Source organism: Diceros bicornis, chromosome 1 (genome assembly GCF_020826845.1).
Source record: "Diceros bicornis minor isolate mBicDic1 chromosome 1, mDicBic1.mat.cur, whole genome shotgun sequence".
Classification (NCBI taxonomy): Eukaryota; Metazoa; Chordata; class Mammalia; order Perissodactyla; family Rhinocerotidae; genus Diceros; species Diceros bicornis.
Window position 1 is genome coordinate 31,141,232 of NC_080740.1, and position 13,803 is coordinate 31,155,034.

Sequence of the window (13,803 nt, forward strand, 5' to 3'; positions counted from 1 at the left end):
TCGATAAATATTTACTGAATAAATCCATATGTGAAGATCTCTTATAGTATTTTCCACTTTGTGCTATGATTACGTGTATAAAATTCTTACATCTGCACAAAACTGCAAGTTTCTTAAGGGAACAGACGCTCTTATTCATCTCTGAGTCCGCTGTATGCTTCCCAGTGTTTGCACGTATCACTCCATAAACGTTTCATCAATTATAATGTTTAGATATTCAATACAGGAATAAGTTATTACTGTTAGATATTAGCTATAATATTGCTTTAATGTGAAAACTTTGGAGAAATATGTTTAAATCAACATATAATTCCTGAATTCATCCATTTGGCTTTGGTTTTCAATATAGAAAGAGAATTCACCCAAAGAATCAAAATTGTAATGGAAAACATTATGTAGGGCCAAGTCCTGATTCTATGGGGTACCAGAGAACAGGGATGGCATGGATGATTGAAACCCAAAATTGATTTCAAAACCTCATGTTATTCAATAGCCTCAAAGTCTTTTCTTACCAAATCTCATACCAAAGCTGCTATACATTTCAGAAATGTCATTTTTAATTTTATTTTCTTCCTCAAATCCACCCACTGGTAGACAGGCCCAGAGACTAAAATGGCTAAAGCCATCAAAAGAGAAAGATAGTGATAGATCTACATAATAAACAAACTAAATGATTAGTCCTCAAATAACCAGATATTAACACAAAACTCTAGAGCTAAGTAAAGAAATAACAATTTGTAGCAGTGATAATTATAAGAAGTAATCAGATATATTAATAGGATAGATGTATCGATAACAAGACCATCCCAAAATAATACTCAAAATAATGAGATATTCAGAATCATAAATACTGCTGGTTCTCTCAGTCCATGTTATAAAGCAGGGACCCCCTTCCCAATAAAAAAACTACTTTGTTTCTTTTTAATCAACTGAATTAGATTGTCCTTTATACATTTTTTTTTCTTCAGAGAACCCAGAGTTTAAACTATCAGATAGATCTCACCCCATATGTATATATTCATATGGAATATCCCATATACATACATGCACCCCCCCACACATACATACATACATACTGTCATGTTGTTGTGTTCCCAAAAGTATAGCTGACAATGGTGATAGCAGAGTGTGTAATTAGTTTTCATTGTTCCCCTGACAGCTATAGTTCCATACAAGACCCTTTTCTTTTTATGTTGTAAATGCTATGGAAAAAATACACTAATAACAGGCATTTAATTATGGGTCCAGCAACCATAGTGGGAACATTGCCAGAAGAGACTGGAACCTCTGGGACAGCAAAAACATATATTTGTCGGGGGGGTGGGGGTAGGTTGTTCTTCAATTACAGTGATGCTCAAAATATTGATGACAGGCATATGATGGAAAATTTTTTTAAATTTTCCCCCCAGTCTCTGTCAACAATAAAGTAAGTATACAATTCTACATCAATACTAAAACCAAGAATACTATCATATCTGTACTAAAATATTAATAAGAATAAAGGCATTGCTTATTAATAAGGGAAATACCCTTTAGAAGAGCTTCATGTTTTGATATTATCAGCAAAGAGTAGTACAAAGATTCAGTTTCAAATTTTGTTTTCTGCTTTGCTTTTCACAGACTTAAAAAAAATTAGCACTTGTGATATCAAATATCTGGGTGCTACATTCCCTGAGGCTTACTTTAATTTGCTTTATACAGTATTTAAAATAAAGCATCCCCCGAGTTGCTGTCATGGCAGACACCAGATCTGTCACTGAAGTCCTTTCTCGCCTGATTCATTAGTAATTGGGAGACACATTTTGGCAGCTTTCATTTCCCCATTATTTTCTCTAGTTTGACACAAAACCCTGTCAGAAGCACCACTATTTGAACTGTACCCCTCTTAGTGCTGGGTCACTAAATTTTAATAAATGGAGCCCCCGCCAGAAAACTACCGAAATAGGCATAAAAGTTTATTGAAGCAGTAACAGTAAACAAATATACGAAGAAAACACGGAATGCCACAGTATCTAAAACATTAATGGTCTGTCTGAACCCAGGGGTTATTGGCGAGATTGCAGAGCAGAGACTAAAAGAAAAGGCCTTTACCAAAACCACTGCTTTAATCCATCTTTAAATATATATATACACATATAGCTATAGAAAGCAGACAAACACTTTGGTGCAGCAGAACCATACCTCTGAGCCTCCTCCACTATCCCAACCAGATGAACAAATTTATTGGGAGGCAAAGTCTGATAGTGACTACAGGGATACAGAACCCATCCAGAAGTCACAAAAGCTCTCAGCCAAACAAAGAAACATTTTTCATAAAAGGTAAGGTGAGGAACTTAAAATTTAAGCTAAAAAGACTGATACTTTGGAGAGCTGCAAATAGCTACAGAATCAGTTTCAGGTTCTCCATCTCAAAGTATCAGTCACTTCAAAAAAGCATCCTGCTACGATGGTGGCTCAGGACACTTGTGTGCCACGGCAGTGGCCATGCTGTGTGGGTCAGAGGTCACAGCTTCCACATTCCGACATCTGTCTATATTTTCTTGCCCTGAAACAATAGAAGGGGATCTAGGCTCATTTGCTCCCACTTTGTTTAACCTAATTGTTAAACACAAAGGATCATTTCCCCACATTTAGAATTATTTTTCCCATTCCCATGTGTCTCTGTAAAATTAAATACTATAAAAAAACTTAAGCAAAGGGTTAAGTCCCCCATACATCGTTCAAGTTCGGTAAATGGGACAAAGTCGTATATCCCACCGGCGTCTATGGAACATGAGACATCAAGTATCATGTCCACCACCATCAAAATCTAGATAACAATTTGCACTATAATTATCCAACCAAAATAAGCCATGACTTGATTTTATTCAAACCACAAAACTGCATTTTTAATATGAGAAAATACTTTCATTTACTTTTATAATATGTATTTTCATAGTAAGAGGCAAGCGCTAATTGTTAACTATAGTTTCCGCATATACCTATGTAAGTCACTAATAAAACTTAGAATGGACACTCTGACAGCTTAGAAGCAATAAGAAAAAAAAATATTTGTTAGTTCATTTAAAACAAAAAGGTCACTTTGAACACTCAGTTATTTTAGTCTTCTCCATCAGCCAGTCAAAGAAAAACAGATGATGGATATCAGAGGAAAGCTTTCAGTACAAAACTGTCAACTCAGACCTGGACTTTAATAAGGAGTCCCTGAGATGTATATTCATTCTTAAAACATGTATTTTATTTATCACCCTTTATATTGCATCTGCAACCACCAAAAATCTTACTTCTAATGAACTGAAGCAATCTGTGACGTAAGTCGTATTCAATCTATGCCAGTTTAATCAGACTGAGTCAGGTTACTTTCAAATTAATCTCAAGGAAGTTCTGTTTTTACTGCAGTACATGGGAATAATGTTCCCAGACATCATCCAACAGATGCAGTAGGAAGAAGTGCAGTATAAATTTTTGGTAAAGTTTACTAGGCCACATGTTCTTCCAAATGTACCCAGAAATACAAAACATGGTACAAAATATAGCAGACTCAGTTGATATACTGTCATAATTTTTAATAATAAATAAGAATTTACTTCCAAAATAATTTTCTACAAGAATCCACAAGAACAGTTTAGTAACGAGATAGTGAGAGCCTATATTTCAGGGACAAAAAGGATCTGACTTCATATGATCCTCCTTAAAGCACCCCAAACGCTTTGTTTTTAGAGGTACCCACACTTTTATCAGTGCCTCTTACTAGGGAAAGATTCCTGGTACCGCTGAGCAATTTGAAAAAAAAATGTGAACCAACAAATAAAAACGACTACTTAGTACCTTCTCTTAGTCAGAAAAAGGAAATTAGGATTTGGGGGGTGACAATAGGGGCTATTAATACATTACTCTGAATTAACAGTAAATTATAAGCTTCAAGAGAAAAATACATATGTAAACATGGTACAGCCCAATATTTAACATGAAAATATAATATACCTGGGTTTAAAATATTACTAAGTTAAAATATCCTTTTTTCAACTAGATACAAGAAGATAGCATTTTAGTGAGCTCACAAATTATTAAGATAGAGCTTTAAATGTAGAGCTCTGCCAAAATGATTATATAGTGGTTTAGTCTTTTTCTATCGTCCATATTCATTTCCGGACCATTTTCATGTAAGAAATAAAATCGGTCTTAAAACAAGATGGCTGCTTCTAGGGGAGAAAAAAAAAAAAACAAAAAAACGCTGATTTAACCGAAAGCCAAAACCCTAGCTTCTCTAAATCGAGAAACAAGAACTTAGTCATATGTTTTCCTAATCTCCAAGGATGTACTCATACACTTTCATATGGAAACCTATGAATTATACTGTGCCATTATTTAAATAGCATTAAATCATTATTTAGCATTAATCATTAATAGCAAAGCAATTTTTTAAAAAGGTCTAATCTTTGTGTGCTAATAACATGATTGTCCAATGCATATACATGGAGATATCACAGGACCAAAATTCCCACTTATACTTCATACCAGAATCATGATCATCAGTCTTGGAAATCGGGTCACTTGATAAGTAATAATATCTATATCTTATATCTCTTAAAGAGGCCCATCATAAAATGCTCAGTGATATCCTGTTCCAAATAAATCAACTGTATTTGGCTTTTTAAAGTAAACACTCGAGAAACTTAACTGTTAGACAATCTCTCCTTGAACTGCACCTTGCTGACCTTCCCTGAAGCAAATGGCAGATTAATTCTATGACACATATTAAAAAAATTAAAAATATTTCCCTCCATTTTGAAATAATTTTCAAATAGGTTTTTTTAAATCACTCAAAACTATTTTTATTTCTCACTTGAGTGGAAAATAAGACCTGACAGTAACATTTTCTTCAACCTGTCAGCTGTCAATTGTATGAAGGATGTTTCTAAAGATGACAAAGGTTTATTTTTCCTTATTGAAAATGATAGAATTCTACCTGAATGAAAGCTGAGCTAACCATCACTGTGGTACCCTACTGTCTCTCGGCAACTAGCTAACTTAAGGAGGAGTTTTCGCTATTTTAAAATAATGTTTTTCCTGAAATCTATGGTTCATTGTTTGAAAACTATATTCAAAAGCCTCAAAATCAAGAGTTTACATCCATATACGTTTTAGATTGGAAAACAGTGCACAGATTTCAGTAGTTTACAATAAATCCTTCAGAGTACAATAAGGATTACTGATTATCAAGAATAGTAAGATATAAGGAACTTTTTTCATTTATACTCAAAATTATGCATAATAATTATAGTACAGAAAAACTTGCATTATTACTTTTTAATTTTAAACTAAGTGGTTCTGTGTCATTGTGCTGCCTGTTTACGACTGACTTAATTTGAAAACATAAATGCAGACAAATTTGAGACGAAAGAGATCTCCTGGTAGTGAGTAATATCCCACTCAGAAACACTGGAAGCTCAAATTAATCACAAGAAACTTTTCGACAAAACAGCTCAGGATATAGGTTGAGAAGCAGACTGAAATATAAATCTAATAATATAAATCAGGCCCTTAAAAGAGACAGTAATTTATTGATGTTTAGCTGTCTAAGACCACCATCGTAAGACAAATTACTAAAAGTGAATATTAATACCTCATTTCTTATACCCCTCTTTGAGGTTTTTATACCTGAACATGAAGGTGTTATCCGTCACAAATGATCAAAAGGCAATTTTTTCTCAGTTCGGAGACTGATCCTGACTGAGTGTCCTGTGTAAGTGGCCAGGGCCTTCCTCACTGTACTTAGGGACACACAGGCTTCCTTTTCAGCATGGACATTCCAATCAGGGCTGCTATTTTAATGGTTTGTATATTGTTTTTGAAAAGAAAATTGATGATATGTAATCAGTCACCATAGAGTGGTTGATTACTTAAAATAAAATATAGCTTTTTAAATCCTCATTGCTACTGGAAGTTATTCAAAATAAATAGAAAAAGAGGATCGAGTGGCATCTTTTAAAGAACTGTTAAGCAAATGTTTTATATTGGGGGGGAACACTAAGCAATAAACCAAATGCTACTCACACATAAAATTCTGTTCTTAACATTTTATGTTTTATTCATTTTATATTTTAATGTTTTCTCTCTCTCAAAGGTACATTCTTTTGGCATATACTTCTCCCAAGCTTGCAAAGGCCAGGACTCCTGAAGGACTAATTGTATTCATTCATTTTTTTGGCCCAGCATGAAGCTAGTAGCTTGCTTGGTTCAGAGCAACAGGGGAGAAAAGGAAACGCTCATCTTTATCTGTCCCTATCCAACAGGAAATCAGGCCAGTGGGCAGAGTGCAATGAAATGCCTGTTCAGAAGGCATCTTGCAAGATTAAATGGCAAGAAACTCACAAGGTTAATTTGCCCCCAAATAACTAGGTGCTCCTTCCAAACCTGATCCTCAGCCTTCAAAGGTGAAAGCCTTTAAAGCTATTGATTATCAGCCAGAACACACATGGCAACGAGGTATTCGTTCAGCGAGCCAACGGTTTAGTTAATACCACTAAAATCAACTAATGGGGAGTAACGAACTACTGAAGGCTCTCTCTGATTCTTTTAATCACAAGGAGTTTATTGACCTTGGTCTCACAGTGGAAATGCCAAATTAGACTATACAGCCAAGTGTTCCTCAAATAGCACTGATGTTCCAGTCACCTAAAAAAAAGACAGTTGACTATTTCTGCTGGCTTATTATGAATATATAATAAAATGCATAAAATAGATGGAACATAACATCTCAGTAGCTAACTGTTTTTCAAACTTCTATGAAAAAATGGCTAAAAACAAGAAGCGTACTTTTCTTCTACAAATTTCTAGATAAAAAAAGGGAGAGGAGGAGGATTCACTTCAGGTCTCCTATAAGTGGATATGGATAAAAACATGGGATATAAATCTCCATCATACTATTTTATTTTTATTCAGATGTTTACATAAATTCTGATATAAATATCAAAATAATAAAATTACCCCATCACATCTATCAAAGTGATACATTACATTGAGGCTCAGTTACTCACGTTAAAAGATTCTAAGTAACGCCTTTTACTTGAAGAACTTTTATGTTCCTAACATATGAAACATTATTTAAAACATTTAAAATTTCAAAAATAAATTTAATTCTTTAAAATCTGGTGATAAAAATCACTCAAAACCCAGATCAAGCTTCCATCTTTCCTCAAAACAAATTCTTAGATTTAAACCAAATTGATTTCATTTATTTGTCAGCGGAAAAGGCACAATGCTGGTATACTGGTATACACGGATGGCTCAGATTTTTAAAAATGAAACAAGTGAATTTTGAAAGAGGAAAAATACCCAAGGGATTATGATTAGGAAAAAAAATGTTACTATTCTCGCTACTTAGCCACATCCATATAACCTATACTGCCAGAACAATTTGGGAGCACTGACCTAGAATTCACAGCACTTTCACAACTCCAAGATTACACGTTAACAAAACTAAATGGTGTCAATTACCTGCTACTCTAACGTGAACTGTTTAATTTACAAGTCCCTACAAGAATTGAAAAAGTCCAAAGAAAACATGATTAGGTTAAAATTTAGTAAATCCCAGATGAATTATAGATATTTTTCCCCTTAGGAGTATCACCTTTTAAATTGGTGATACTCAAACCTTAACGGAAGCAAAGCACCAAGTGAGGAGAATCAGGATTCTCCAAGTGTACTGGTTATATTTGCCACTGCATTAGTTTACTATTCCTTCATTAATGCCAACCAGTAGGAGAGATGTTTAATTATCCTAGCACCATTTTGGCAACTGGTCAAAAGAATCCAAGAACTTTCCAATATACACACAGTGTTTAAGAGAATATTCTCACTGGAAGCACCAAACTGTTTATATAGCACGCTTCAGATTAAGAGGCATGTTCTTAATATTGACTCATCTCTATCTTTTTAAGTGTAGCTACTAAGGGAAAATGTAAATAAAGTTTTATTACTGAAAGTCTTTTTAAAAGTTACTTAAAAGCTTTTTACATTCTTAAAGAAATTAAGGACAAATAGTTATATTCTCCTTGATTTAGATTTTCATTACTCAAAGTTACTTAGTAACACGCTGGTTCAGAATTCAGCATAGAGTAAAAGGATCATTCTATTGCTCTCACTATTTAGGTGAAACTCATACAACTTTCCAAATTTTTTAATATAGAAGATTCATTTAGGCAAATGTTGTCAGATATATCTATTCAGACTGATCTCAATTGCTATTTCAGAGATTTGTGACAATTCAACACATAAAATCAGTCTGGCCCACCACCCAATAAACAATGGTAACTAAAAAGTTATCAGCATTTGAAAATTAAACATCCACTTCCCCAAAGTGAATACCCGGGAACATCGATTCCAACAGTAACACCATCTGACAGCAAATACGTTTAATATTTTTTCCTCAGTGAACCTAGATATATGGATGCTTATGGTATCAACCTGCCAGTAATGACACCCAATTCAGCTGATATACTCCTATGACTATACAAGTTACACAATAAGATAATTAAACCCTGTGATCAAGATGTAATATTTAATTCTAATTTTATCTAAAAATAATTTCAAATTGAAGTCCATTAGTATAAGCTAAAATATATTTACTTCATTTTGCCACAGTACCCATTACCAGCTTAATGTGTCCGCTGAACTTTTCTTCTAAGAGAAAAATAAAAAAATCTATTTAAGTTGCAATTAAAGTTTCCACTTGTTCTCAAAAGATTGAAGTCTCCTGGTTATATTATTAGAATAGCAAAATCTTAAGATAGAATTTTTGTAAAACCAAAAGGCATAGCTAACTTACTTTAAAACATAACAACATATATGAAAAGGAAATGTAAAACACTGAATTTGTAAAATTTAGTAAACCCATGCAAATTTTCTAAAATATTTCTTCACCATCTTTTGTGATGAATTGTTAGTGTTTATTTCTAAATTACTCATTGCATTTGGCTCCTTTTAAATTACATCCAAGCTGACTTTTCTTAATGCATCAAAAAAGCACCATCTTATTCAACGTATCAGAGATAAATCTGCCTACCAGCACCTACTTTTAAAACTATATTATTTTTAAAGTAAGTTTTACTGTGATAACATACAAAGATAAATGCATCCAGAAACTCCTAAGAATAGCAAAGTTGGAGCTAAATCTCTTGGAGGGGGAGATACATCATTCTTTCTTTTGAACATTATCAAACTGATAATGATCAAATAGAGAGGTATTTCCACAAACTTCAAATTAGAATAGCGACTTGAGAATACTCTTGGTGTTTTAAAATTCTACAGACTAACTTTGTGCAGGTTCAAAGCCATCACGGCATCCTGAGCAGAAGAGTTTTCTGCAGGCAGGGCAGATCTATTAAAAAACATGACCTGTGACAAAAATCAATGTGCTAATCTCAAACCCAACAACAGTATCAAAAGCATAAAACAGAGATAACCTAAGATAAAATGTCCTCAAGCTAACTCAGACTAGCCTGACAGGTTAAGAAGGGGTAGCCCCGGGTGTTGGTGATTCTTTCTGTTTTAACCCAGGATGTCTGGAACACCCAAGTATCCAAAAAAATAAATACATGAGAAAAAGACACACTGAAGCTTGGAGCAGGAAAGCAAAGACAACCAAAAGCAAAATGTCCCAAATTCAACTAACCAATTTCAGTTTTATTTAATAAGGTGCTAACGGTCAGAAATATAAATTCTTGTTTCAATATGCTGTCTAATAAAGCCCAAAGGGGAATAAAACCAACCAACATAATGAGACTTGCTTTTAACACCATCACAACTGGAAAGCTTGCTCTATTTGTCTTGTCAGCTTTAATAAAAGGCATCTCCTCTGGCAGGATGGCTTCTCTTTCTCTTTTCCTAATAGTAGTAAGTGGCATGTCAAAGAAGAAATAGCTTCCCATCCCACCACCCACCTCCGTGAGACTTTTTTGTAACCAAACTTTCAGGGATGTCTCCACTTCTGTCAGGCGGTGCGATTAAGACTTGGGCTACCTGGGTGTGACTATCTTTCCAGGGTTAGCAGGCAGGGGGGACTCTCTCTCCGTTCGGCAACCGGTGGACCGCTTGTGGGGAAATCTGTCCATCTTCATCTGAGCTGACATTACTTCAATCGGGGAATACCTCCCATGCCTGCATAACGAGGGCTGGCGAGGAGCTGGAGGAGAGGGCTATGCGGAGGTAGGAAGAATTAGATGCGCCCGTGGGTCCTCTCTCCCCAAGCGCGCTGGGCGCCGAGGAACCACAAAACTCTCCCCTCGGCCTCCCGCCTCTCTGCCCCCAACTTCCACTCCAACCCAGGGAAAAATCTAGGATTTAGGTATAATCGATGCCATTTCCCTCCTAGGTGGGTACCGAGATCAGTCCACAGCTGGAAGCTGGCCTCGGTCCCAGAGAGGCAGAGCAATATGGGCCCAGCGGGGCCGACTGCTGCCCACAAGCCCAGAAGAAAGAAAGGCGCGGAGCCGCTCCGAATCGGGAAAGGTCGGCCCGGCACTCTGGACAACCCTCACCCCCACCCTACTTCCAGGGTCCGCGAGCAAGGGACGTCTGCGGGAGGTCAGGGTCCAGCAGGCGCGCTAGGGCGGCCCCGGGCGCCCACCTCTAGCCCCTCGCGTCCCCGGCGGGCTTCGGGGATGCCCGCACAACAGTTCCAGGTAACCGCGCGTACTGCTCTGGCTGCACACCGCCAGGCCGCGGACCAAGGGCTCCCACCTCGCGGCTCGGCCAACTCCAGCTGCTCGCTCCGCACACATGACGTAACCCGGCGTTAGATCAAACTTTCTGGCACCTTGAGCCCACCGAGGGGTGGAGGAGGTGGGAGAATCCTCTCTACTGCCAAGCGCACCGGGCCCAGACTGACGCAGGGGCCGGATGATTTCCTCGCAGTTAAAGAGGAAAATAAAAACCTAAAGCTTCCGCTTCCCAGTCCTTCTCACTTACGCTAGCCCGTGCGCTCTCTGAGCGCACCGGGAAAAAGGGAGAGAAAAAGAAAACTTTGAGGATGTTTGGCGGGTTCTCCCCGCTGTCCCTGCGCATCCACGCTCCAGGCGGGAGCTGCTAACAGCGCGCACCCGGGGTTCCCCTTGCCCAAGCCCTGCGCCCGGATTGGGATGCTGGACAGCCCGCCCGGGCGGGGAAGCGGAGAAATCCCCGGCTCCCGCCTTTTCCGAGTCTCCCCGCACTCCGCAGAGGCAGCGGGTCTGGGCAGCCCTGGGGACTCCTAGGGGCGCCCGGCCTCTCCGCGGAGGCTTAACAAAGAGGGGCGCGACGGCGGCGCTTCCAGCGGGCGCCTCCACAGCCATCAGCGCCAGGGCGACGCAGGAAGGTGCGCGCCGCCGGCGGCCGGTGCGCGCTGGTCCCCGCCGTCGCTGCTCCTTCCGCAGGGCCCCAAGGCCCGGATAGCCCCGGCTCTCCGCCCCCCCTTGCCTTACCTGGGGTTGCTGCTGTTCCAGTAGACGGCGTAGCGGTCGGCGACGGCCTTGGAGCCTGGATCCTGGCTGAACACACACATCCAGAGCACCAGAAACACCAGCGTCAACATCTCCACGTGCAACATCACGCCTGGCCAGCGGCGGAGCCCCCGACGCGCCACTCCGGGGAGAGAGCAGGGATCCGCAGGGAGGGAAGAAGGGAGGGTAGGGGCGAGAGAGGCGAGAGAGCGGGAGCCAAATAAATATGAATAAATAAAAATGAAGAGGAGCGAGAAAAGAGAGAGGCACACAGCAAGCTGGGGAGGGGGAGGAGAGCAAGAAGAAAAGAAGGCGGTAGAGTGGGGGAGATAAAGACAAACTCGCACCCCCACTGGAGGGCTCAGGAGGAAAAAAGGAATCACAAGATGGAGAGAAGCGTGCGTGAGTGTGGTGGCGGCGGCGGCGAGGGCGGGGAAAGGGGTGCCAAGCTGTGTCTCGGGCGGCGGCGGCAGGCCAGTCACCCCGGGAGAAGGAGGTGTGCGCCGGCCCGGGCGGCGGCAGCGCGGGTCGGGGCAGGCGGCGGCGCACGCTGCACAGTCACCGGGAGTTGCGCGCCGCGGCCGCGGGGAGACATACACCGGCCCGCCCGGCCCGGCTCAGCGTCGGCGCCGCGGGCTGCGCACGGCTCCGCCGCCGCCCAGGGCCCTCGCACTGCGCTCCGCTCCGCTCCAAGTTACTTTGGCGGCCGGTGGGAAACTGCAGGAGGAAGGCTCCGTGTGGATGGGGGGGGTCTTCGCGCCTATGGCCCCGGGAGTCTGAGAACCCCCTTCCCCCGCCTCCTCTGTGCCTTAACCCGAGACCCCTGGAAATCTCGGAGGAGTCGTAGGTGGTGTGGGTTTGGGGCGGTGCGCCGAGAAGGGTGGGGATCCGGAGCCACAAACCCAGCCCCGCCGGCGTCCTGGAACTGGTTAAGCCACAGCTAAGCTGGCGAGGAGCGGTCTTGCCTCGCAAACCTCAAAGAAAAGTTTGGCTCTTCGCTTCTTCCGGCAGGTCCCCCGGCGGAGTTGGACTGCGGCGGCGGCGGCGGGAGACGCCACCCCGGGCGCTGGCGGAGCCTCGGGGATTTCTCGCGCGTGCTTTTCTTGGCCGGGTGTGGGTGCACCGGGGTGAATGAAGAGCAGAGGTTACGAACCAGCCAGCCAGGCGGAGCTGGGATACCCAAACCTGCAGGACGACGCCAACCCAAGTGTTCGGCTGGAGAGCGGGAAGGGAAACAATCACTTTCAAATGAATCCCTCCAACTCCTGGATGGGCTGATGTCAGTCTCTGATCGCCTTCCGGGAGCGAGAATGAGCCCCCAGACGCGGTGCCAAGAGCCCCAAGTGAGCCCTCAGAAGTGTCCCTGCGACTCCGACGGGTCCGGCCCCAAGCCCGGCAACTTGTACAGATGCATCAATCAGTTTGAAATGGGAAAAGAGAAAGCGCACGAGCGAGTGGCACCTCCCCGATGACTACATCAGAAAACCTTCTCGATTCTCCCGCAGCTGCTCCTCTTTTCCTCCTTTGCCACAGCAGCAACAAGAAGCGAAAAGCACCAACCGAATCCTAAAATCCCTACCAGGCGGGAAAATAAACTTGAGTGCAGCAGCAGCACGAGCAGCCCGGGAGGGATTGAAACGACTGGCGAGAAGTGGAAAGGGGTAAAAGTCAGTTTTGCAAAATAGAAAAAAAAAAAAGAGAAAAAATGCTTTATGGGAAAAATCTCCTCGGGCACGCCCCCTCCTTAATGACCTGCGTGTAAAGCCGACAGCGGCGGCGACCCAGCAACAGCAGCCGCACCGGAGCGCGCGGCCGCGCGCGTGGACGTGGACGTGGGCGGCGCGGGGGGTGGGGCCGCCCGGGTGGGGAGCGCAGGGCGCGGGGCAGGCGGGCGGCGCGAGCGCGGGCGTGAGCTCCGGGCCGAGCAGGGGGAGGCGCCGCCAGCCCGCGCCCAGCCAGCGCTGCTGCCGCCGCGGTCCGGGTCATGTGAGCTGCCTTTTTTTTTTTTCACGCAGTTTACTTGGAAAGGGTGGGGGGTGGCTGGAGCAGCCAGTCAGGGAAAGGCCTGCTGTTTGCTTACAGATCGAGGTTTTTTCCTCTGCCTTTACTCCAAGCGGATTGGTTTGCTCCACGAGAAAGAGACGTTTTCCTAACCTCCTCCCTTCCCCACGCCTCCTACCCCCTCCCCGGCCCCACCTTCCAGAAACCTGACTAATTGAATTACTGGGAGTGCCGAGGCGCCTACTCCTCCGCCCGAGCCCAGCAGCCGCGAGTAACCCTTTGGATGCTGAGTTCCGTCTGGGCTGAGGAATGATTTGACATC

General features: G+C 42.2%; 1 protein-coding gene across 3 annotated transcripts in view; it reads right to left on the bottom strand.

The window, feature by feature from the left end:
- EFNA5 (ephrin A5) overlaps positions 1-13,387 on the bottom strand; it is a 275,446-nt gene extending 262,059 nt beyond the window's left edge. The window contains exon 1 of one of the 3 annotated variants that reach the window (XM_058537974.1): positions 11,463-13,387. In XM_058537974.1, coding sequence (XP_058393957.1) covers positions 11,463-11,587 — 125 coding nt within the window. In that variant the 5' untranslated portion in view covers positions 11,588-13,387. Of the gene's footprint in view, positions 1-10,743; positions 11,264-11,462 lie in introns of those variants that run through there. The other 2 variants (XM_058537892.1, XM_058538048.1) reach the window with 2 other exon arrangements.
- Between the last annotated feature and the right edge of the window lie 416 nt (positions 13,388-13,803).